Consider the following 24,484-nt stretch of genomic DNA (forward strand, 5'->3'; position numbering starts at 1 on the left):
CAAACAAAATCTCATCATCTAAGCATGCTCTTCTCAATTTTGTTTCTTATTCAAAGCTTGGCTGGCACGATTTCCAGGGACTGGCAAACGTAAATGTTTAATAAGTAACTGTTTCATCGAATGGCCCTCAATTTTCGGCTTATTTCCGCCCTGGGGACCGAGGAAATCCTGAAAAGCAGGGGTCGCACTTTCCGGGCGGTTGCAGCCAAAGCACTGAGCTAGCGGCCCCGGCCAGCGGCACGTCCTCCCCTCGGTGGCCGCGCCCGGGGCGCTCGGTCTAGGGGACCCCGCCCCCCGCCCCTGCTCGCGTTCCTCCGACCTCGGAGGCGCAGGGCGGAGCCGCCGGCCGGAGGGCGCAGGTGGGGAGGGGCGGCCCGAGCGCGTCGGTGACACTCGCGGGGGGCGGGGAGGCGCGGCGGCCGCGCCCCGCCCTGGGAAGAAACCCGCCAGGTGTGGCCTCGGTGCCGGGTGCCAGCGGGGAGGAGACTCGCGCCCCCACCGACCAACACCAACACCCAGCCGCGACCCAGCTCCTCTGCGCCCTCGCCGCCCTCGGAGCCACAGCTCTTCCTCTCGCTCCTGCTCCCGGCCCGTCGTCGACCCCGCGCCCGACCTCCGCCCGCCGCGCCGCGCTCGCAGCGGCCGGGACGGCCCTGGTGGCGAGGAGCGTCCCCCAGACCCTTCTGCGCCCGCCCCCGTTCCCGGCTTGGGGCCTCTCCTTTGAACCCCTCCACCTTCTGCGAGCCGGCCCGCTCTCGCTTATGCCTCGGCGCTGAGCGGCTTTCTGAGTGCCCGCCGACATGAGCTGCAACGGAGGTTCCCACCCGCGGATCAACACGCTGGGTCGCATGACCCGCGCCGAGTCCGGCCCGGACCTGCGCTACGAGGTGACCTGCGGCGGCGGCGGCGGCGGGGGCGGCGGCGGGGGCACCAGCAGGATGTACTACTCCCGGCGCTGCACGGTCACCGACCAGAACTCGGACGGCTACTGGTGGGTACCGGCCGGCTGGCAGGCACCCGGAGCCCGGGACCCCGGAGGGCGGGGGGGCGGGGGGGGTGTCTCCGTACTCTCCTCGCCGAGCCCCAGCAAGTTGCGAAAGGGAGGCGCCGAACCCACCTCTGACCGACGAGAAAATCCGGGTCCAGGAAAAGGAAAGCCGTTTTGCTCGAGTTCCTGAAAGCGTTTCTTGCTCGCGCCGGGGCAGGACCAGGTGTCCTATAGCCCTGAGCCCTGCGCACACCCGGGTGGGTGGGTGTGCGAGCCGGGCGCGGAGCCGCTCCTTCCCTGCAAACGGGTTCTCGGTCCCGCCTTTCTCCCTTCCCGCGAGCCGGGGCTGGAGGCCGGCCGACGAGGGGTGCAGGGGGTCGCCGCGGGTGAGCGGGGACGCGGGGGGTCTCTGCCTCCAGGACTAGACCCCCAGCGCCGCCGGGACCGGCTGGCATCGCTTTTGTCCCCGCCGGCAGGTGGGAGGGCGGGGCTGCAACGACAAAACCCAATCTCCAACTGTAACCAAAAGTGGAGCAGTAAAGGAGCCGGGGTTCAGGCCTGTCCGGTAGCCAGGGTCGGATTCGGGGCTCCTCCGGCTCTAGTGGCTTATTCCAAATTCCTGGTCACTCTGAGACCACCCCGGCTCGGCTGCTGAGTCCCCCAAGGGCTTTTGTGTAGAGGCCGCGCGTCGGGCCGCGGGGGTCCTGTCCCGAGAAGGCCCCGGCCTGCGCCTCCCCCGCCACCCAATGGAGCTTCCCTGCAGGAGCAGCCGGCCGGCCGCAGGTCCCAGCTCACCCGGGACGCCCCGGTCGTCCTGGCCCCGCTGCACCGCAGCCCCCGCGCGCGAGCGTACCTGTGGCCCCGCGCCTGCGCCCTTTGTCTCTTTTTAAAACGTGTGTTTCAACTCACCCGCGCGAACCCGCGACGCCGGGGGCCTGCTCTGGACAGGGGGGCCCGTGAGGGCCCGCTGGGATGTGGGCAGGGTCTTCTCGGACACGTCCCGGAGACCGATCGCGGGGGTCGTTTGGAGGGTGGGGGAAGATCATGAGGCTGCATTGACTCGGTCCCCAGAGCTGGACTCGGGATGCCCACGGGAGCCGTGAGAATTTTGCAGTCTTCTTCCCCCCCCCCACCACCCCCCCCCCCGCCCCCTGCGAGCGCTTCCCAAGTAAGGCATTTGGGAAACAGGCCTCCGTTCCAGAAAATTATTTACCCTCCCTGTGGCCTCAGGCTGGGGAGGAGCAACCTGTATACACTCCAGGGATTTTTTGTTTTACCAGCAGTTTTGAATGTAGCAACCACTCGAGTTGCGACCTGTTTTCCGCTTCGATTTATTCATAGATTTATTTCCCCCGAGCACCTCGACATTTTATTTTCCCTTTTTTGAGTTAGCGAAGGCTTGTCTCAGCCTTGGAGCTCTTGTTTTCTGAACAAAACGCGCCTGGGGATTTCCAGGAAAAATGTGCCAAGTAGTAGAAGGATTTTTTACTTTGTTTTTTAAAACTTGGGCAACTGCTTGAATCCGAAACTTCACTTTTCCCTTCCAGTCTTCCCGTGTTTGGGAAAGGCGTTCTTTTCATCCACCCATTTAAATCCAAGTCAGAATTTTGCAAGAATTCTTGTGCAGGAGTTCTTTCTGGCATTTTATGAACGAGCGTTTTATTTTGATTTTGTATTTTAAAAAAGTATGATCCTGTTAATCTAGAGTCCTTATAATTTAAATTGACAAGAAACGTTACTGTTAATTGAACATTTCACTCCCTTGGCTCCTTGTAGAAGTAAATTTGCAACGAATTAATATATTGGTTAGTGAACTGCATAAACATATCTGGTTTACAAGGATTCTTCACGGAAACAGTAAATTTTGAGGGGGCTGAGTGGTTTCTCATAGCATTATTTTCCGACCTAAACGCTGTTTATAAATATGTCAAGTTTTAGGTCTCTCTGGGAAGGGGAAACAGAGTGGAGTTTAGAATTACTTAATTTTGGGGAGGGAGGTTTTTCTGCACTTTGATGTTGATCTGCCAGGACAGCGGGGCGCCTTGCGTGGAGGCCTGAGTCAGTGTGGGGCCATTCTTTTCTGATCCAGTAATGGGGACTCTCCCAGCCTCGCCCCCCCAGCCAGTGGTGCTGCAAACCCTTCTTGCATTCAAGAATTAGCACACGAAAAAACTGCCTGTAACTGCTGACTTCTGCATTTAAAAAAAAAATGGCGACTGACTTTGGAGATTTGAGGCTTGCACCCACACCTTTTCTTCTGCTGTTTTTCTTAATGGTTTTGTGGCCAGGGATTTGTCCCACAGCACGTACTTTGTAGATGTAGGATGCCATGTGTGACTCTGACTGCCCTCTGCCAAATGAATGACTAAGAATTTAATAAGTGCTTCCTGACGAAATTTTTTTTTTCCTAAATGAAGGTTTTTTTGTTTTTAAAACACCAAAACCGATATCAAACTACTGGTTGAATTCACACTTGTTTCTTTAAAAAAACTGCCACTTTATTGGCTGAATTAGATTGCTGATTTTTTAAACAATCTGTGTTTGTATTTTTTCTTTTATAGTTTATTGTCAAGTTGGTTTCCATATAACACCCAGTGCTCATCCCAACAAGTGCCCTCCTCCATGCCCATCACCCCCCTTCCTCTCTCCCCCACTCCCATCAGCGCTCAGTTCTCAGTATTCAAGAGTCTCTCATGGTTTGCCTCCCTCCCTCTTCCCAACTAATTTTTCTCCTTCCCCTCCCCCATGGTCCTCTGTTAAGTTTCTCCTGCTCCACTTAAATCCGTGTTTGTATTTAACCTTGCCCTAAGTGAACTAATTTGACTGTGTAAGGAGCCCAAATCTTATTTTTCTTTTTAAAAAATATGATCCTGTTAATCTAGACTTTAAAAAATGGTCCTGTGTCTGTGCTTCGCATTAATAACACTGGTCAGTTCTTAAGACAGTGTTTTATTTCATTTATGGTTCTTCCTTCTCTGCCCGCCCACCTTTTGTGTTTTCTTTATTTTAGATTGAATGGAATCACAAGTACTTTAACCTCTTTTGCTCTACATGATATTTTAAAGTTTGGTAAATGTTACGTGCTCGATGATGTAAGAGGTATATTTTTGAAAATTTAAACTGGATTTTCTTGAATAGGGTGATATATTAATATGGCTTTCAGTGAAGGCTGACTTACTGTCGCCTGTTCCTGTAGTTAAAAGAAATGACAAATCTGTAGTGAAATTTGGTGGCCAAGTGACAAAGCCCCACAGTTAGATTTCTCACTGATCAAAGTGTGGATATTGTAGGAGGATTAAAACCCAAATATAGTCATTAAGCTTCAGAAATATGTGGTTATAGAGTTAATGCTTTCTTTTTTCCAGAACTTGTGATTTCCAAACCAGAATATATGTGATCTATACTTTAATATTTGATACATATTTTAAAGTTTGTTTTAAACCACCTTTTACAAAGCAGTCTCTTAGCAGTAAATAAACAGTCCATTTGCATTGAATTTTAGAGCTGGAGAGAGGGCTGAGGTGTAAAAGCCTCACTCTTCCACTTTAGAGAGAAGTAGAGTAAGACTTGCCCTAAATCCCAGAGTCTACTCAGGGCTAAATTGGAATGAGAACCCAAGGCTTCTTACCTTTGCCCTCCTGTCATCCTGTGCCTTGAGACCATTGTGTACCTTGTGTGTTAGACTGGACAGTCCTGTACTTAAACAATGAGTCTCAATTCCATTCATTCATTCATTCATTCATTTATTCATTCATTCAGTAAATATGTGAACATCTGCTGTGTGTTAGGTGTCAAGGAGCGTTAAAGGTGAAAATACAAAGACTTCTTAAAAAGAACGTAGTTATTTAAAGAAAAATAAGTACTATAATACAAAAGAATAATAGACAGAAGGTATAAATGACTCAGGCTTCATAAGGAGAGAAGATGATATCTGTCCTGGAGGTCCGAGTGAGATTTTATATAAGAAAGTGGTGCTGAATTGGACTTTGGAGTGTTTCAGCTGATAAAGATGGGTGGGCAGAGAGAGCATTACGGGGGAGAAAATTCTGGGAGGTGAAAAACCAGGAGCAAACTGAAGGCCTGTAGAGCGGGTCTGCTTCTTGAGCATGTGCTCTCAGTGGGAAGCAGTAAGACACAAAGGGGAAGTGTAGGTTGTGGCCAGAGCCTGGGAGACACTGCGGTGGTGCGGAATGTGGATAGAATGTAGAGGGGAGCCATTGCAGGTTTTCAGCGAAGCCAGTGATTATCTCCTCCTTCGAAGGAGCAGGAAAGAAAGACCATCCTTGTGAGCTGTAGGCTGTTTCTGTGGGAGCAGTGAGCAGGGCGGAGAGGTGATGAAAGTCTGACTGAGGGCGGGGGCCTGGCCACGGGACGCGAAAGTAGATGTGGCAGTGGAGTGGCAGCTTCAGATGAGAGCTGGGTTTGAGAGGCCAGGGAGAGCCTAAGAAAACAGGCTTGGAGTCGGTGACTCAGAGAATGGATCTTCTAAATATTTTTCTGGGAAGCGATTGCACTTTAAGATTCAATTTAGCTCCAACTATGCAGATAACACTCCCATGATTATTATCTTTGAGCAAGTTACATATTTTATAAAAATATCAGATCGGTGGTTAATAATAGCTACCATCACCTGGCAAACACCTACAACGTGCCAGGTATATTATATATGTTGTCTTAAGCCTCAAGACAGACTTCCCATTTGACAGATACAAAACCGAGTTTAAAGTAGTTAATTTATGATCTGGCCTGGGTCACACAACTGGTTAGTGTTTGAGCTACATTTGAATCCAGGACACTACAGTGGCTCAAGAAAAGAGCAAATCCAGGTTATTAGATTTCATCTTTTGTCCTTGTAAACTCTTCTACCTAAACCGAGTGTTTGCTTCTTTTTAACCTGTTGCATACCTGTGAAATATTTATCTCATAATTATCATATTCTTTTGTTAATGCTCCAGTAGGGTTTCCATCTGCCAAGGAAAAAAATACAGCGTGATGCTGCATTAAGCCCACTCATGTTGGTCAGACCTACAAAGTAGCCTTCAACAGCAGTTAATTTTTTTCTCTAAATATGGGCATAACTTCATTGTTGTTCAGGTGATTGAAATGTCTTGGGGAAGAAAAAAAAACTGCTGATGTCCCTCATGCCTCAGTGCTGACTGCTTAGGGTGGAGCAAAGGAGGGCTTGGGTGTGACTCTGGGAGTCTCACTCAACCCTCAGCCAACCTGTCTTTCCAGATGAAGAGGTTCCAGAAGGAGTGCTTCAGTCTGGAGGCCTGGGTGCTTAGGGCACTGCCCCACCCTTTGCTTTTCTCTTTCTCCCTCCTGCACTCGGTGGGAAATGGTCAGGTGTGGTTCTGATGTCGAAGGCACCGCCCCACAGACCCTAAGACTCAGCGAGCCTCTCCTTTGAGGCGACATCCTGTAAAATGTTAGTGCAGCCCAGCAATTTACATCTTATCACCAACACCTTGGACCGGACGGGTCCAGGACCTGCAAGGATCTCACGGATGTGAACTCTACAATTCATGAAAATGTTGACGCATTTGCAAATAGGTCTAAGTTTTTGCTTGGGATTACATTTTTAAAAAACACTTTATTTATTTTTGAAAGTTTATTTCTTTAGTAATATCTGTACCCAGCGTGGAGCTCAGACTCAGGACCCCAAGGTCAAGAGTCTCATGCTCTTCCAAGTAACTGAGCCAGCGAGGTGCCCCTGCAATTAAACTTTTCACATGCAAACATAACATCCTTGGGTTCATTGGGCACCTGAAAAAAAATTAGAAAGGAGCTGGCTTCTTGATGGATAAACCAATAACCTGTCAATGAATTTTTTTTTTTTTTGGCTTCAGAATGAATGTAAGTTTTCTCATAGGGGAATAATTCAAAATAAAAGTCCTTATTGTGGCATTGAGTTTGTGAGGATTAAATATTCATATGTCATTCCTGCTTAATGAAGGAAAAGAGAGCATCTTTTTCTGAATTTTCTTATCTATTTAGGAAAGTTCTTTCACGCTGTTAAAATGTATCACTTTCTTTGAATCCTCTCAAGGTATTATTTTCAGGTCTTTTTTTTTTTAAGATGTTTATGTATTTATTTTGAGAAAGAGAGAGAGAGAGCAGGGGAGGGGCAGAGAGAGAGAATTTCAAGCATGCCCCGCCATGTTAGCATAGAGCCTGACACAGGGCTCAACACCGTGAATTGTAAGATCATGACCAGAGCTAAAATCAAGAGTCAGACTCTTCACCTACTGAGCCACCCAGGCGCCTGTTGAGGTCTTGTAATAACCTCTCTTCTTTTTCATCTTTTTTCTTTCTTTCTTTTCTCTCTCTCTTTTTTTGTTTTTTTTTTTTTTGCTTCTCACCTCACCCCAGTTTGATGCAAACTATCTTTTGGCAAAGTTCAAAATGATGCAATTGAGAAATTGAGACACACAATGAAAAATGAAACAAATCTGAGAATCCCAGCCTAGCAGCAGCAGCAGTGAGAACTGACTTTCTTCTGGGCTTGGCGGGCCTTTACTGGCTCCTCTAAGTGTCTGGTCAACCCCAGGAGGTGGGTGTGTACCTCCTACACGTTGCAGATGCAGAAATGCCAGGCACTGGGAGTCCAAGTCATTTGCTCAAAGTCCTAGGCTGTCCAAGTGGAAGTGGCTGAGCAGACAGTGGAATCTGTCTCCCCGACCTCAAAGTGTTTATATGAAGTTAATGGTATGTGGTTCGTTTGCCCTGAAACACTCCAGTCCACGGAATACCGTGTGAAGATAATGAACATGGAAAGGAAGTGGAACTTTTAGTAGATACTGCTTCCGAAGCTCACGGGTGGGGACGAAAGAAAGACTCAGAGGAGGCCCCCTTTCTAAAATTTATAGAAAAAAAAAAACTATCTTTGTACATTGTTGGGGTGGGAATGGGCGTAGAGGACAGAATAGATGCGCTACCTGACTTGGCTTTGAAAATCTGGGTAATGAGAGAGTGGTAGTATCCTCAGATCAGTCCTCTAGTTACCTTCGTTTTGCTTCTCCTTTAAACCAAACAGACACTCATTAAGTACCTTCTGTGTGCAAAACTGTGTTGCTAGGTGCGTGTAGGAGTCAAGGATGACTAAGATGTGGGACTTTGCTCTTCAGGAGTAGGACAGACAGGTGTGTAAATAACTAGTGCAGAATGAGGGCAGAGGTGTGAACCTGAGAGCTCGGTGGAGGAGGCAGCAGTTGGGTCTCTAAATCGTGAAGGACAGTTTGAACTTGTTTCAACTGAACATAGTGTGTTTAGTGTGTCTTGGAGGTATGATATTGTCCTGAAATGAAGAGGTGAAGATACTTTCTTTTTACAAACGTCAATTTCCCCCCTCCCCTTTTGCTTAAGATCCTTTGAAGAAACTCAAAATAGCTTATGTGAAACTGCTTTGAACATTAGAAAAAGCTAAGCAGGTAGGCTTTAAGATCCATGCATTACATAATTATAATTTCCAACAAATATTTATTGAGCTTTTCTAAAGCCATTATTCTATGAACCTAAATACAGAGAGATATAAGACGCCATTTCTGCTACCCATTCAGGACCCTTTGTTGATGGAATGAACAAAAGAAAGGCAAGAGATAAAGATGGTGTTAGAGCCTGACAGGGAGAGAAAAGGAGAGGAAGGAAAGGAGGAATCCAATAGGAGAGAAAAGTATATACACAAGAATTAGTTGGCATGGACCATGTATGCAATGAGCAGTATTATTATAAAATGACTTTTAAAATCAGAAAGAGTAAGTATTAAAAATTTTCTCTTACCTTGTAATGCTGTGTGCATTCAAAATATTTGTCTTGTATTTTTTTTTTAATTCTTGGCAAAAGGCATTCAACTAACGTCTCAATACAGCTAAAGCTGACGTTTTATTTTTAAAGAAAAGAATGTTATTTGGCAGTAGGAAAATAAAACATGAAAAGCTCTTTTTAATATTGTTCACATAATCATGTGCTTTGTCCTTAAAATTTGGATTAAGATCCAGAACGGGTTTTCCTTTTAGCCATTGATGAAGGGATCTTTATGTAAACAGTTAGAACCATTACTTGTTTAAACAAGTTTTAGAATGAATCTCTTTTTTTTAAATGTTTGTTCAGGCAGGTTCTTTGTAGTATGAACTGCTTGCCTTTGTATGTTTGAAGATAAAACAGAATTTCTGAGAAGTTAAAAACTTTGAAGGACAAATGCTATTTTTTCAAGGAGAGCTATTAATTTTAGTTTAGAAGTCTATATTTTTTGATTGATTTGACCCAAGTGAGTTTTGTCTTCTTGTGGGCTTTTTAAAAACATTTTTTACATGACATCTTTCATCTTCCGTGCCACTGACGTGGGATTTAAAAACAGAACTTTGAGCTTTGTTAGTTCAATTCCCAACATGGTTTAAAATCGCTGCACCTCAATACCTATACATACTCGTATTGAAAATTATTTTGAGGCTAGAGATTTTTAAAATCTTTACATGCTTGCTAAATAAGTACATTTATTTAAAAATTATTTCTTCACCCGTGGTAGAATTTTGCATTTTCCCAGTCACTCTACAAACTGAAGAGGAAACTTCATTACCTACCATTAGAACAGACTTTTGTACTATTATCAGTAGGAATGAGTTTGGGTAGTTTCGTAAAACAGAGTTACAGAGGAGTGAGCTAACGAAATCTTAGATAGTATCTAGCCTAACATGAGAAAACCAAGGTCCAGAAATTTCTGATATAAAAAAAGGTTCTGAAATTGTGATGTGGTCAATTAAAAATATGACTTAAAAAGTTTTGAGTGGCACACAACTGTAAAAAAAAGGCACGTGCTCCCTGAGCAAGCTCTCCTGGCTGTGGTGCTGAGAACCCTGCACAGTGTTGAGTGTCTGATGGCCCACTGACTTGATGAGTCACAGTTCATTTGCCTGCACTTTCTCCTTGATTGAAGTACAGCCATCTCTACATGGATTCTTCCTTGGGCCCAAGATAAGCGAATGGAACATGAAAGTGGATTCTCTTTTCCCCAGTCACTACAGCTCAGTGAGCCTGAGCCTCCCTTCCTCTGTCTTATTTTGCTGAACCAACCTATTAGAAAACGGTACACCTGGCTCCCTCTCTCACCTAGGTCTGTGTCCAAAGGGCGTTCTTGGCCACATCTCAGACTGAAGAGTGATTCTTGTGATGAAAGACAAGATGGGTAGATCTGGCTTTAAGAACCAGACGAAGTTTTGGGGCGCGTGGGTGGCTCAGTCAGTTGAGTGTCCAACTCTTGATTTCTGCTCAAGTCATGATCTCATGGTTCAGGAGATCAAGCCCTGCATCCAGCTTCACGATGAGGGTGGAAACTGCTTGAGATTCTCTCTCTCCCTCTCTCTCTGCCCCTCCCTGCAGCACATATAGATGCATGTGCGTGTGCGTGCTTTTCTCTCTCTTCAGTAAATAGACTTAGGAAAAAAAGGAACCGGATGAAGTCTTGAAAAGTTGTAAGATGAAATGTGGTTAATTAGATCATATTTTCCTATAGACAAATAGCAAGGCCAAAGATTCTTCATTACATTTTTCTAACACTTAGCTTTTCTTTTCTTTGTCTATGTTTTTGACCCTTAAAAAGATTCAAGTTTTGTGCATTTCTCTTTCCTGTACAGTGGTTAGTCTATTCACCTAATTGCCAAGCAACACATAGAGGGCTTTAGTGGATGTCTAAGGCATGCATGGTGAACATAGGCAAGTCCTCTAGAGAAGCATGAAGAATTCTTTTTAGAATTATTAGCAACATATGGAGTTACCTGGTTTTTGTTATTTTTTAAATTTAAGTTCAGATCTATGTAGGGGAAAGGAAGTAGACGGCTTACCTTTATATTGATGTCAACTACTCTCTCAAAGTAAAAATGTCTTCTAAGGAGAGTAGGAGGGAACAAAAAAATGTGGAAAGTCCATGTATTTTTTAAGCCAACATTGAATTTCCTCACCTCCCTTTTTGCTTGATATAATTCATTCCTATGTCATGTAACTACTCTAATAGTTGTTTTAAAAGAAGCTGGTTTTATATTTTGTCATCAAATGTATTTAGTGTCATCACCTCACTCTTAAAAAGACTTGTACATACACTTTGGTCCATTTATTCACAGCTGAGTTTGGCCTCTCTGCTTTTTGTTTTTTTTACACATTTTTATTTTAGGATAATTTTAGATTTATAGAAAAGTTGCAGATCTATAGAAAGTTTTCATATACATTTCACTCAGTTTCTCCTATCAGCCTCTGTCTTACAGCTCAGTTTGTGATACTTTTTTACAGTAGCACATATTATTAAATCATTTGAGGAACTCTGACTTTCCATTGCGCTAAGAGAGAGCCCTTTCGTTTATATACTGGGGACTGGCTTCCTTTGTGGGAACCACAGGATCAGATTGCCAGAAATAGTCGCTAAACGTTTCAGAACAAAGGTACTCTCATCGCCTTTCAATAAAGAAAATAAATATAATTACACAGGACCTTCCTAAATTCCTTATCCATCCTAGGATTCTAAATGAGGTTTCCATATTTCCTAATTTTTTCCTTTGTCTCTTGAGTTTCTTTCCTGTGATTCTAAGTCCATTGGAATTTTGCACAAGTTTTGACAATGGATGTAGTCCTGTTTGCATCTCAGCCATCTGAGAAGTGTGCCAGGTTTCCTGTACATTCTGAGTGGAAGAAAGAGAAGGCTGTGCTAGCGGGGGGTGGGGGTGGGGTGTGTGGGTTTTGGTAGGTGGGCAGTCTGGGCGGCACTCTGCCTGGGCCTGCCTGAGGAGCCGTGGAATCATCGGGAGTGGTTCCCAGGCAGAGCTTGGTTCCTCACCCACATACATCAGCTAGTGCTGGCTTGCTGAGAAGCCTTCCGTGGCGGGAGGGACTGGAATAGGTGGCCAAGAAACTCACTTGCTTCCCCACCGTGAAAAGGTGCTGAATCAGGTGCTGCGGGAGAAGCGTCTTGCTATCTCATCCCGTCCACGTGTGTTTTACAACTCCCTCCTTTTTCTTAAACAGTGACTCGCTGGGGCACCTGTGTGGCTCAGTTGGTTAAGCAGTCGACTTCGGCTCAGTTCATGATCCCCCAGTTTGTGGGTTTGAGACCCGCGTCGGGCTTTGTGCTGACAGCTCAGAGCCTGGAGCTGCTTCCAATTCTGTGACTCTCTCTCTCTCTGCCCCTCCCCCACTCCTGCTTTTTTTCTCTCTCTCTCAAGATTAAATAAATATTAAAAAAAAAATAAAAAAAATTGTGACTCGCTTTCTTTACAGCACACAGACACACCCACCCCCCACACGCAGATACATACACATGTAAGAGAAAGTCCAGTGCATTCGACAGGCATCCAGCAGTTTTCTCTGCAGGTGTAGACCGGCCCTGGCTGAAGGCCTGGTGGCTCTGAAGCCCTGTGAGTAACTCAGGAGGCCTGTCCCAAACAGTCAAGAGTCACTTAATATGCTTTAAATGTCTCTTCAACTAAGCTATAGGAGGCTGTGGCACAATGAGTGTGTCTTGGCAAATTAAAAAGTAAAACTGTTTTGTTCTATGTTGCTCTCTTTGTGTATATTTGGAGCACATTGTGTTCCCGTAATTTCTTTCTTTAAAATATGGAACATCTACATGGGTGCCGGGGTGGCTCAGTTGGTTAAGTGTCTGGCTCTTGGTTTTGACTCAGGTCATGACCTCATGGTTCATGGGTAGATCCCCATGGGGGGGGCCTCTGCCCTGAGCGTGGAGCCTGTTTGGGATTCACTCTCTCCCTCTGCTCCTCTCCCCTTCTTGTGCTCTGTCTCTCTCAAAATAAATAAACTTTAAAAAAAATGGAACATCTGCAACACCACTTTAAAAAATTTTTTTAATGTTTATTTATTTTTGAGAGAGAGAGACAGAGACAGAGCATGAGTGGGGGAGGAACAGAGAGAGAGGGAGACACCGAATCTGAAGCAGGCTCCAGGCTCTGAGCTGTCAGCACAGAGCCCAATGCAGGGCTCAAACTCATGAACCGAGAGATCATGACCTGAGGCGAAGTCAGATGCTCAACCAACTGAGCCACCCAGGCACCTCCAGACAACCATATATATACAGCAATAAATACATACACCTACAGAGAGGGGAAGAGTGGATAAAACAAACGTGTCCAATATTAACAATTAGGGAATCTGTGCAAAAGATCTACCCGTGTGTTTTTGTTTCATTTTTGCAGCTTTTCTGAAAGTTTGAAATTATTTCAAAATCGGGAAAAAATAATTTTCACATCTGCTTTCTTTGTGTTTGCTTCGCCAGTCAAACCGGTACGATGTCCAGGCACCAGAACCAGAACACCATCCAAGAACTTCTGCAGAACTGCTCGGACTGTTTGATGCGGGCCGAGCTGATCGTGCAGCCGGTGAGCTTTCTTGTTCTCCGAGAATATCGTCCACTTCTACCTTTGTTCCTGCGAGCTAGCATAGACTTCTCGTCCTGACCTGTGCACCCTTTGTCACGGATGTCCTGCACATGTAGGGTTTAGAGATTATCCTTTTCAAAACAGACTAGAGAGGGAGGTGTATCTTCTTCATCTATTTGTTGTTTTAACAACGGCCATTAGTTTTCACAGAGATTTTTTCCAACAAATGTTTACACTATAGATTACCACCCTTTTGGAATTGCAACAAGCTGTCATTTATTTATTATTTCGATGATTATTGTCATGCTTTTTCTTCCTAGAAATGCAACATGTTTATGTCACTGGATTGTGACATATGCCATCAATTTAATAAGTTTTTTTTTAGGAAATATTACTGTATTGGGGGAATAATTCTATTTGAGGAAAGAAAGAAAGAAGGAAAGAGAGAGAAAGAAAGAAGAAAGGAGAGAAAGAAAGAGAAAAAAATAAGTAATAGGAAATTGAGAGAAAATGGTACCATTTATGAAAGCCTCATGTTATTTCTGAGTATTAGCTTAAGTTCTGACCGAAACAGGCTCAGCAATCATGGATGCCAGGATGTTGTATTTGTAAAGTTTTTATTTTAAAACCCTGTAGCTACCATTCAGATTTGCTCTGGTTTTGCTAAAAACAGACTAGAGAATGGTAGGGCCATAGATGCCTTTTCTCTGTTTCCCTGATTTATTGTATCTCTCCAGTGAAGGAATTGAGTTTCAATCATCCCGATGCTGACATTAATGTAGGGGTTACAGATGGAATCTGGCCCCTCGCAAATTTTAACCAAGTAAATTTACGTGTTCTGTCTGGAGAATATCTTAGTGTTCTGATTTCTCACGTTTAGAAATCTGTGTGGTTTCTAGTTTATTTTACCCAGTTCAAACAATTTCACTTTAGTCCATGTAAAAGGATCTTAGGGGTCCAGCAAACTAGCTTGACTCTAGTTCTGGTGTTCTAAGTCTCTGATTTAAAAAACACTCTGCTCGGTACATGTGGGTGGCTCAGTTTGTTGAGCATCTGACTTTGACTCAGGTCATGATCTCACAGTTTGTGGGTTCGAGCCCCGCGTCGGGCTCTGTGCTGACAGCTCGGAGCCTGGAGCCTGCTTTGGATTCTGTCTCTCCCTCTCTCTGGCCCTCTCCTGCTTGTGCTCTGTCTCTCCAAAAATAAATAAATGTAAAAAAAAATATTTAAATACCCTGCTCATCATGGAGCTGTGATTCCTTCACAGAAAGCAAAACCAGAGTCTCCGGTGACTTAATATTGAGTATATTTGCACCCCAGTCCTGGACACAATTTGTTGGTGCTGTCGAAATGTTCTACACATGGTTGTAAAAATGTACATGGCATCGTGTTCTCAGTTCGTTTTGACTTCTGTGCATCGAAATATAATCATGTCAGGGAAATGTAGCATACTTGCTTCATTTGGCTGAAGTTGAATGAAAGCAGCAGTTGTAAAATTCGAGGGAAAGCTCATCTATGACCCTGAAGCAGCGGCCTCTTGCATGTGAAAAGAGGAAGCTTTCTTTTTTAAAAAACAATTTTTAAGTTTGAAATAATTATAGACCCACAAGGAGTTGTAAAAATGGTACAGACCACCCTGGTGTACCCATCACCCGGCTTCCCCCAGAGGTGATGTCTCATACAACTGTGATGCATCATCAGATGCAGGAGATTGATTGGCCCAATACCATGAATTAGATAGCTTCCTTTTAAGGACTGAAAATCTGTGTTCCTAGAAGATGTAGGAAAAGCTCAGTTTGTGTGTAAAAGACTTTATCCAGTGCAGTGTTCTGACCCCGGGGAAATCCCATTGGATGAATGTTCTTTGTAAATATGAAAGATGGCCTTTAACATATTGGAGCAAGAGAAAACTCCATGTTCTGTTACTTTGCCTTTAAAAGCCTAGTAAAAGTTTAAAATACAGTCCACAAATTTTGCTTCATGAGTCTGCCTGTATTTACCTACCTGCCTCACCAGATTAGTAAGGTAATTTTCAGTTAGTCACACGCAAAATGGCAACTTCTACTATTTGTCAAGTTTACAAGCAGGAGCTTCTGCTTCCATGAACACAAGTGAAAGCTTTTCTCTCCAGCATCGTGGGTTGCCTTCATGTGGATTCTTTCCTTTAGGAACTGAAATACGGAGATGGAATACAGCTGGCTCGGAGCAGAGAATTGGATGAATGTTTTGCCCAGGCCAATGATCAGATGGAAATTACCGATAGCTTGATCAGAGAGATGCGACAGATGGGCCAGCCTTGTGATGCCTATCAGAAAAGGTATTGCCTTTATCACAGAGCACACTTCCCGGCAGGCCACACGAATAAGAATGTCATGCACCCACTTGCACTTGATCTCGTGGCACAGGTCTTCCCTTGAAGGAACTACAGCATTCCAGAGGAAAGACTCCCGACGCTTGGTATTTGCATAGCTACTGTATACAAACTGACCAAAATCACTATCTTCCTCTCATGTGGAATCAAAAAGCTGCCACGAAAAGAATTACACAGAGGTGCTCAAAGGAGTGGAATTGTATTGATTGGAGGGTTGAGTTTGTTATGAGATGTTACGTGTGCCTCCATTTTTTTAGGGAGCAGCGAAAGCCTTGGGCATAGCATTTGACTTTCAAGAGTCTAATACCAAGGCAAGCTCAGTTTGATGCATACAGAATTGAGATGTGTAGAGTTTGAAAAGCAGTTCAGAGAAGAGATGGGTAGTCTTGATTTTGCTGCAAATTCCCACTGTGAGACCTGGGGTGGGGAGGTGGAGGAGGGAAGCAGGAGGTGCTACCATGTTATGCAAAGCCAGCGACACTTTCTGTGATGTTTCAGACTCTGAGCATCATGATATTGAGGTTCTTCTATATGATTGAGATTCAAGTCACATGGTAAAGAAAATAATTCTTCAAGGACACCTGGGTGGCTCAGTTAGTTAAACATCTGGCTCTTGGTTTCAGCTCAGGTCACAATTTTGCACCTTTGTGGGTTTGAGCCTTCCATTGGGTTCTGCACTGGGAATGCAGAGCCTACTTGGGATTCTCTCTCTCTCTCTGCCCCTCCCCTACTCACCTTGTCTCTCTCTCTCTCTCTCTCTCTCAAAATATATAATTAAACTTTAAAAAAAAGAAAATTCTTCCAATAAGACATTCGTGACCTTCATGCTAACACAAAGGAGACTCAGAGGGAGGAGTTTGTCCAGAACATGTTTTCATAGGCTGTTTTCCTGCCACAGTGTAATTGTTTTCCTTTCCTTTCAGACTGCTTCAGCTCCAGGAGCAAATGCGAGCCCTTTATAAAGCCATTAGCGTCCCTCGAGTCCGAAGGGCCAGCTCCAAAGGTGGTGGAGGGTACACCTGTCAGAGTGGCTCCGGGTGGGATGAATTCACCAAGCGCCTCACCAGCGAATGTCTGGGGTGGATGAGGCAGCAGAGGGTAAGCAGCTTCCAGACGAGGTTGGTTCTGGAATGTTCCACAGCTGGGTATCAGGTGTATAGAATGTGGCAGGGTCAGCCCCACTGGTCTGGCCACAGAGCAGTCTGGGCCCTCAGTTGGCAGCAGAAACTTGCTGTTTTCTGTATTTTCTTCATATACAATTTTAAATTGGATGCTCCTTTTTTGAAATAAAACTTCAGTATTTTTTTCCTTCTTTTTTGTGGCTTAGGGAATCAGCCTCATTGTTTTATGGTCCTAATTTATCACACAGATAATATTTAACAGGTATAATTTAATTAGTAGATTTTGAATATCTAGCTCTTACTGTTTCCAATCTGAAAATGTGTTGGAGTTCCCGGGCTAAAGAACTTCATTGTTCTACTTGAGGTGGTAAGTGACCTCATCTGTGTTGGTGATAGGTACTTCGAGGAGGTTCATTTAAAATGTTAAATTGGAGGAGTTGGAAACAGTAAAACTGGATTTTCTGGTTTGGGCTCATTGGTTGCTTACCTTATACTTTTGAAGTATCAGTTGCCTTGTGCAATCTTTACGTCACAGGTGTGGGAGGGAGTAAAATAATGGCAACCAAAGTATATGCTGAGCCTTTCCCCGCAACTGCAGTTTCTACAAAGTGTTTTCCGATGCTAATTATTGTTTTGTTGTTTTATGTGGTCATTAGGCCCTTTAATGAACAGGTGGCATTAGAAATATAATCATGTAGATGGAGATGTTATAATGAAAACCTGATGCTAATGAACCACCCTTCTCTCGAGAAGGTGGATACGATAGAATGATAAGTTGTGCAGACATCATATGTTATGCCCTGTGGTTGTGGTTGTAAGAAATATTGATTTTGGTGTTTATTGTTGGACCAGCTGAGCAGTGGGTCCAAAGTTTCTCAACCAGTTAACATTTTTTGTATGTGTTTTTATCTGAGTGGTGAGGGTTTACCAATCTGTGTATTCATTCACTCAGTTAAGCTTTTCTCCTACTTGTTATAAAGACTATATAATACTATTACAGAAGGTGGGGCTTATAGAGGAGAAAAGTCAGTTACCATCCCAGAAACGTGAATAAGAGTCCAATTTACATGTTTTCAGATTCTATTCTGATCTTCAAACACACATTTCTTGAGCTTTTTTAATACCTATTGGCACTATACCAGAAAGGGAGTGTTCAGAAATTATGTTTCATAGTCCTGGAAATGAACGTGATTGAAGAAAACAAGACATGTACACCCAAATGCCAGATTTCTGTCCAGAGCAGTGTGGGCTTAATTGCTGTGTTTGAGCTCTAATAAATCCTGCTCAGATAGGGCTGGGGGGAGGGGCGGTGCTCCAGTCCCTGTGGAATGGAGCCCTCAAAGGATGGCTTGGCAGGACCGATGAGGCCTGAACTATACCATAAGTGATGTTAGGTGAGACAACCTTTGAACCAAATTACTTGTTTGGTGTGAAAACATCACATCGCCTAATTCCTTCTTAGTATGACAGTTAATATAAAATGACAGCTCATCACCAGTCATTTTCTGTATTCATGTTGGGTGTAGCTTGACAAGAATCCTTTGTAGCAAAGGCTCAACATTTTTAAAATTTTGGAAAATGGCATTCTCCCATGGACTCCGTTTTCTGTTGTGGTGGGGGAGTATTCTTTTAATAGGTGCCACTGATGAGCAAATCAGTTCGGATCAGCTGGCCCCCATGGTTTCAAAGGAACTGAAAGTAGTTTTATCACTTACTGAGGGTTTGCTCTGGGATTCTCTCGGGGCCCTTTTTCCTCTTATCCCTCTCCCCCCAAGCATAGCCTGCATTCTTTCTCACTCCGAGGAGACTGAGCCACAGGCCCAGCTAGCTGATAAGGAAGCAGCAGTGTCCCCAGCCACATAATCAGTAAGCAGTCACACATCTCCTGTGCCAGGTTTCTGTTGTTTCCCCGATTTGTGTTTCTGTTGATGGACGGGTCAGATACTATACACCTGGCTGGTAATGAGATGACATGGGAGCCTGGTCATCTCATTAACTTCCCAGTGCACTCACCTGTTTCTGCTCAAAAGCTGAAAAGAGCGAGGGAGAGAAAGGGCAAAGTCCTCAGTAACTTTCAGCAGTCTGACTGAAATGGCTTCCCTTTCTGAAAGCTTGCCAAGTGTATTAGAACATGGATGTGGCTTAGAACAATGTGTGTTATGTTCTTGCTGCAATACCAGACTGGAATGTTTGCCCTTGGCATGTGTAAAAGATGACACAGGTGATTTGGAAATTTACATGAGCTCATGCAAAAGAAACATGAGATAATAGACCTGCCTCAGTATGAAACTTGTGGAATAGTATGCTTGTTTCTTAATACATAGCATTCTTAAATTTGAAGTGGTGGGGACTCAAATTAGAAAGTCAGATTTAATTTTTAAAGAGCTAACATGAAGCTTTGAGTATGTGCTATAGTATCTTCTCTACATAGTGAGTTTTGCATCCTGAAAGGTAATGGTAAATGCCAAATTTAAAGAGTCAACAATTAACACAAATCAAAATAATTTAAAGAAATGAACAGTGAAAAATACTTTGAGGTCAGCTGTTGAGCTTGGAAAGTAGTACCTGACTGAGCTTAATGGACTATTTCTGATGCATATTTTAAGATGAATATGGGGCACCTGGGTGGCTCAGTCGGTTGAGCGCCAGACTCTTGATCTCGGCTCCAGTCATGATCTCAGGATTCGTGAGATGGGGTCCCGTGTCAGGCTCTTCAGTGACAGTGCGGAGCCTTCTTGGATTCTGTCTTTCCCTCTCTGCCCATTCCTGCACCTCAAAATAAATAAACAATAAAAATAAAATGAATATATAGAAACTTCTTTCAGTATTTTCTAATATGTCATACACATGCTATACAGATACACACCACTTGCATGTACACAGGTAGATTTTTTTTTTTTCTTCAGAGGACATAATCTAGCTTTCAGGGATCTCCTTCCTGCATCATCTCTCCTCAGCTGGGGTCAAACAAGTTGTGGGAAGTATTGGGCAAGCCCTGTTCGCTGTTCAGGAATTCCAAGCCTTTAAAAATTTTGTTGGGTTTCAAAAATATTGAATATTTACAACCTCAGTTTTATCTGAATGGAAACTATGGATGTCCCTTGGTTCTCTGACCCCTGATGCCGGGGGCTAAGGTGAGTCTGATGGAAAGGTTCAGAAATGAAGGACACACTCTTTCCCTTGGCAGGCGGAGATGGATATGGTGGCCTGGGGTGTGGACCTGGCCTCTGTGGAGCAGCACATCAACAGCCACAGGAGCATCCACAATGCCATTGGGGACTATCGCTGGCAGCTGGACAAAATTAAGGCTGACCTGGTACTTTGAGATGTTTTCATTTCTATGTCTTCAAAAAGCATACCGAAGGATTGTGTAATTAATTTCTCAATCCCAGGCATTTTTGTCTGAAACGTTAGCCCAAGATTTTTTCCACAACAGACTGGAAATTTCTAAAAATCCCATTTCATAAATGGGGAAGTAGACTCAAGTAAACCTGCTAGAGAGTGTGTTAACACTCGAGGAAGAGGTAAATTGAAGGCAAAGGGTGTACATGTGTGCATTTGGGCACAGTTCGTAGATGAGGATTTTTGAGGGTGTAGAGTGTTTTTTTTATTTTTAGAAAGCAGAGCATGTCTTAAGTAGAGAAAGAGCTACAATCATAAAATTTGTGTGCTTGGTGAATCCTTTCCTATGTGAAAATTCAATGTATTTCTAGTAAAAGCAATTGTGTCTCTTCCTGACACTTTTCCTTTGTCAAAGGACTAGTTTGCAGCTGGGTCAAGAATTACAGTGTGAAATAATCACTTGATTTTAAGTGTCTGGATTCCACCCCTCATCCCCCATCTCCTGCTATTAAATCCCTCACGTTTTTACCTATCCTCATTTCTGCCTTTTTTTCCTCCCTTACTTTTGTCCACTTGAATATCTCACCAAATTTCTCCCTTTTTTCTCTAAGTTCAAGAGAGTCCTAAGTTGTCAAACTTAACATGTTTTAACACGTGAGTCTTTAAGTGATCAACCTTTTGTGGAGAAAGCAACAAAAGCACAGTGAGGGGGTGCCTGGGTGGCTCAGTTGGTTGAGTGTCTGACTCTTGATTTTGACTTAGGTCATGATCTCACAGTTCGTGAGTTCAAGTCCCACATCAGGCTCTGTGCTCAGCACAGAATCCTTGGGATTCTCTGTCCCTCCCCTGCTCATTCTCTCTTTCTCTCTCTGAATAAGAAAGAAAAAGAAAAAGAAAAAAGAAAAAAAAAAAGGCCAGTGAGGGTTTGCCTTCAAACCCAACTGGGAAAAGGTCCCTGCGAATAAAAGATTTCATAGTGCAAATACTTCTTTCTACTGAGGGATCTGAAGTCAGTATCTAACAAAAAGGTTTAGAAGGGCTGCTGTTTCTATACAAACTGACAAGGGGAATTCACTGCTTCCTCACTGTTTGTCTTTCTCTAGCGGGAGAAATCTGCCATCTACCAGTTGGAGGAGGAGTATGAAAACCTGCTGGTAAGCGGACTCATTTCTGACGTCTCTGCATTCAGTTCAGTTCAGTTTCATAAAAATGGAGAACAGCCTGGGTGGGCGGCACCTAATGACCCAGGAAGTACCTGGAAGTGTAGTTAGGGGCTTGTAGATGCTAATTGCATCTCTGCTGCTGGGATTCCTTCAGAAGAGAATGTTAAAAGACTTTTTTCTGAAGACAGTATTCATAGATGTTCTATTTACAAGTTGAGTGTCATGTATATAGCCCGTGTTAAGTACTTGCAGTTAAAGAAATAAAGCTTTTCCACTTGTGAATTGCAGCCTTTTTATGAAGTATAAGCAAAAATAAGACTTACTTTCCCCTAGGTAGTAATCGACTATCGTCTCCATTTTATGACAAACATGAAACCAGTTCACTTGACTGGTATAAAGAGTGATTGCCATTTTTTTCACCCATGTGTGACACCCTGGCTTCATGTCTTTGGTGTTTACTTGTTGGCAGTCATCCTTTTAAAATAATGTGGGTAGTAGTGACACAATTGTCCTATTAGATATGGGGCGTAACAGATGGCACCTTGAAATTTTGGGGGGTGTGGAAGAGGGCAGGAAAAACTTGACTTCTCTTTCTAAGCATCCATTTTCCCCTTTGTGGTCTAAAACTAATTCTCGAAACCAAACATCAGAGTCTGAATCAAGACCCTTTTGGCTATTCCATTGAATCTAAAATTGCTCCCTTGTTAAATTTGGATGGACTTTTTTTTTTTTTTAATATACTAGGTGGTCAGTGCAGATTTTACTGATTCATGTGATTTATGTATTTATTTATTAAAAACATTTTTTAAATTAAAGGGACCACACAGATTTATCTGTGGAATCTGCAGAGAACACCAGTAAGGTGCACACTGTTATCCCAATGCCGCTTTTGAACTTGCCTTGCAGAAAGCATCCTTTGAGAGGATGGATCACCTGCGACAGCTGCAGAACATCATCCAGGCCACGTCCCGAGAGATCATGTGGATCAATGACTGCGAGGAGGAGGAGCTGCTGTACGACTGGAGTGACCGGAACACCAACATTGCCCAGAAGCAGGAGGCCTTCTCCGTAAGCACAGCCCTCAGACTTGTAGATATGAGGCTCTTGCCTGGGAGGCCCCCACATGGGGACAAAGGCCTCACAATCATTTAATCGGTTCTGTGGAATTCCGCTGCAGGTGAAATGGTCATGAAAAGCCATTCCTTTCTGGAAGCTTCTCAGTGACTCTAGAGGGGCAGTGCATTGCTTGCCATCCTGGAAGACAGTAGACAGAGTCAGAGTTATGCATTTGGACATCCCACAGTGTGTGTAGCCTAGTGGGATGGTGGATGCAAACCTAGGAACAGGAAATCTCAGCATTAGTTGTCGCAGTCCCTTAACCTGTGTGGATTGGGACAAGCCATGTCTCCAGTGTGAACTCTGCCATGTACTGGACCATCCCAAACATCCTTTCTGGTCTTTCAAGTGCTGTGATTCTTGAGGACACCATAACATGATTCTTTGACATTGTTCATTTCCAGAATGTAGTTTTGTGTTCTAATTTTCCCTAAAAATGGTGGAAATGATGGCAGGCTAATGGTGACTTTGCTCTGACGGATTTGTTTTTCTTTCATTTATAGATACGCATGAGCCAGCTGGAAGTTAAGGAAAAAGAGCTCAATAAGCTTAAACAAGAAAGTGACCAACTTGTTCTCAACCAGCATCCGGCTTCAGACAAAATTGAAGTAGGCTTCACGAGATATTTTTATTAGAGAGTAAAGGGGAACTTTTTGTAAAGTAATACTATACAGATTGAATGATTTTTATGTGTTATAAAGCCATGACAAGTTTATTTTACGTATTTTGGATTAATACCCTAGACTGGGGGTTGACAGGCTTTTTAGGAAAGGACCAAATAATAAATATTTTAGGCTTGCAGGCCATTTGGTTTCTGTCGAGATTACTTTGACATTGTTGTGTGAAAATAACCATACCAATATGTAAGTGAATGGGCATGGCTGTGTTCCAATAAAACTTTATTTGTAAATACACACAGTGGGTCCAGTGTACCCTGTGGGCTTTGGTTTGCTAACCTGTACCCTAACCTGCCATCTGTTGCCTGGGTTCAAGGCCAACATTAGCTGGTAGCAGCATTACAATGGCCATCCTGGTTATTAAAAACTGTTTTTGTATCACTTGATAAGAGTCACTGCCTTAAGCCCCTCAAGCCTTCTGCATGGGTTCCTTGGAACTCCTCATCATCTAACAGCTGTATAGGAACAGGGTGCAGTAAAAGGACCCTGCCTCAATGCCACCCCAGTGTCTGTTCTGGTTCTGATTGGTCAGCAATGATCCCATTTGAGCAAATATTTTGACTAATCTCCTAATGGTATCTATTTGCTAAAATTGGTTTTAAAATTTAATTTCTACCATACCAAGAGTTCCCTATTGGGAAATTTTTTTTAAAAATATTATTTATTTATTTTGAGAGAGTGAGAGAGTGCATGTGCACGAGTGGGGGAAGGGAAGAGAGCGAGAATCCCAAGCAGGCTCTGCGCTATCAGCACAGACCTCACAAACCGTGAGATCATGAACTGAGCCGAAACCCAAGAGTTGGATGCTTTACCCTGTGAGCCCCTCAGGTGCCTCCCCACCATTGGGAAATTTCCACTTTCAATTTTTAGAAAAATGTTTGCTTCATTTGGTATTAGATATAACATAGCTCGTAGCTTTCGTTCAGGCTCACATATCTATCAAAGAATGGATGTCCTTGTCGCTGAGTGGCGATGTGCTAGCCGATGTGCTCTTGTTTCAGGCATATATGGATACTCTCCAGACACAGTGGAGCTGGATTCTGCAGATCACCAAGTGCATTGACGTTCATCTCAAAGAAAATGCTGCCTACTTTCAGGTTTTTATGCTTCATAGTAATTTAATTGTTTGTGGGTCTTAATACCTTATCTTTTAAAAAAATTTTTCTTGATATTTTATTTATTTTTGAGAGAGAGAGAGACCCAGTATGAGGGGAGAGAGGCAGACAGAGAGGGAGACACAGAATCTGAAGCAGGCTCCAGGCTCTGAACTGTCAGCACAGAGCCTGACTTGGGCTCAAACTGAACTGCGAGATTATGACCTGAGCCGAAGTC

The 24,484-nt window shown here is 43.7% G+C and overlaps 1 protein-coding gene across 2 annotated transcripts in view; it reads left to right on the forward strand.

Annotated features, from left to right (window-relative positions):
• The first annotated feature begins 687 nt into the window (after positions 1-687).
• LOC120246789 (desmoplakin) overlaps positions 688-24,484 on the forward strand; it is a 47,136-nt gene continuing 23,339 nt past the window's right edge. Inside the window, exons 1-9 of one of the 2 annotated variants that reach the window (XM_039254399.1) lie at positions 688-991; positions 13,260-13,362; positions 15,531-15,679; positions 16,657-16,831; positions 20,042-20,170; positions 21,300-21,350; positions 22,266-22,427; positions 22,979-23,083; positions 24,154-24,249. In XM_039254399.1, coding sequence (XP_039110330.1) covers positions 801-991; positions 13,260-13,362; positions 15,531-15,679; positions 16,657-16,831; positions 20,042-20,170; positions 21,300-21,350; positions 22,266-22,427; positions 22,979-23,083; positions 24,154-24,249 — 1,161 coding nt within the window. In that variant the 5' untranslated portion in view covers positions 688-800. The remainder of the gene's footprint in view (positions 992-13,259; positions 13,363-15,530; positions 15,680-16,656; positions 16,832-20,041; positions 20,171-21,299; positions 21,351-22,265; positions 22,428-22,978; positions 23,084-24,153; positions 24,250-24,484) is intronic. The other variant, XM_039254400.1, reaches the window with a different exon arrangement.

The sequence above is a fragment of the Hyaena hyaena genome, unplaced genomic scaffold (assembly GCF_003009895.1).
Source record: "Hyaena hyaena isolate Hyena2069 unplaced genomic scaffold, ASM300989v1 scaffold_481, whole genome shotgun sequence".
NCBI classification, from domain to species: Eukaryota; Metazoa; Chordata; class Mammalia; order Carnivora; family Hyaenidae; genus Hyaena; species Hyaena hyaena.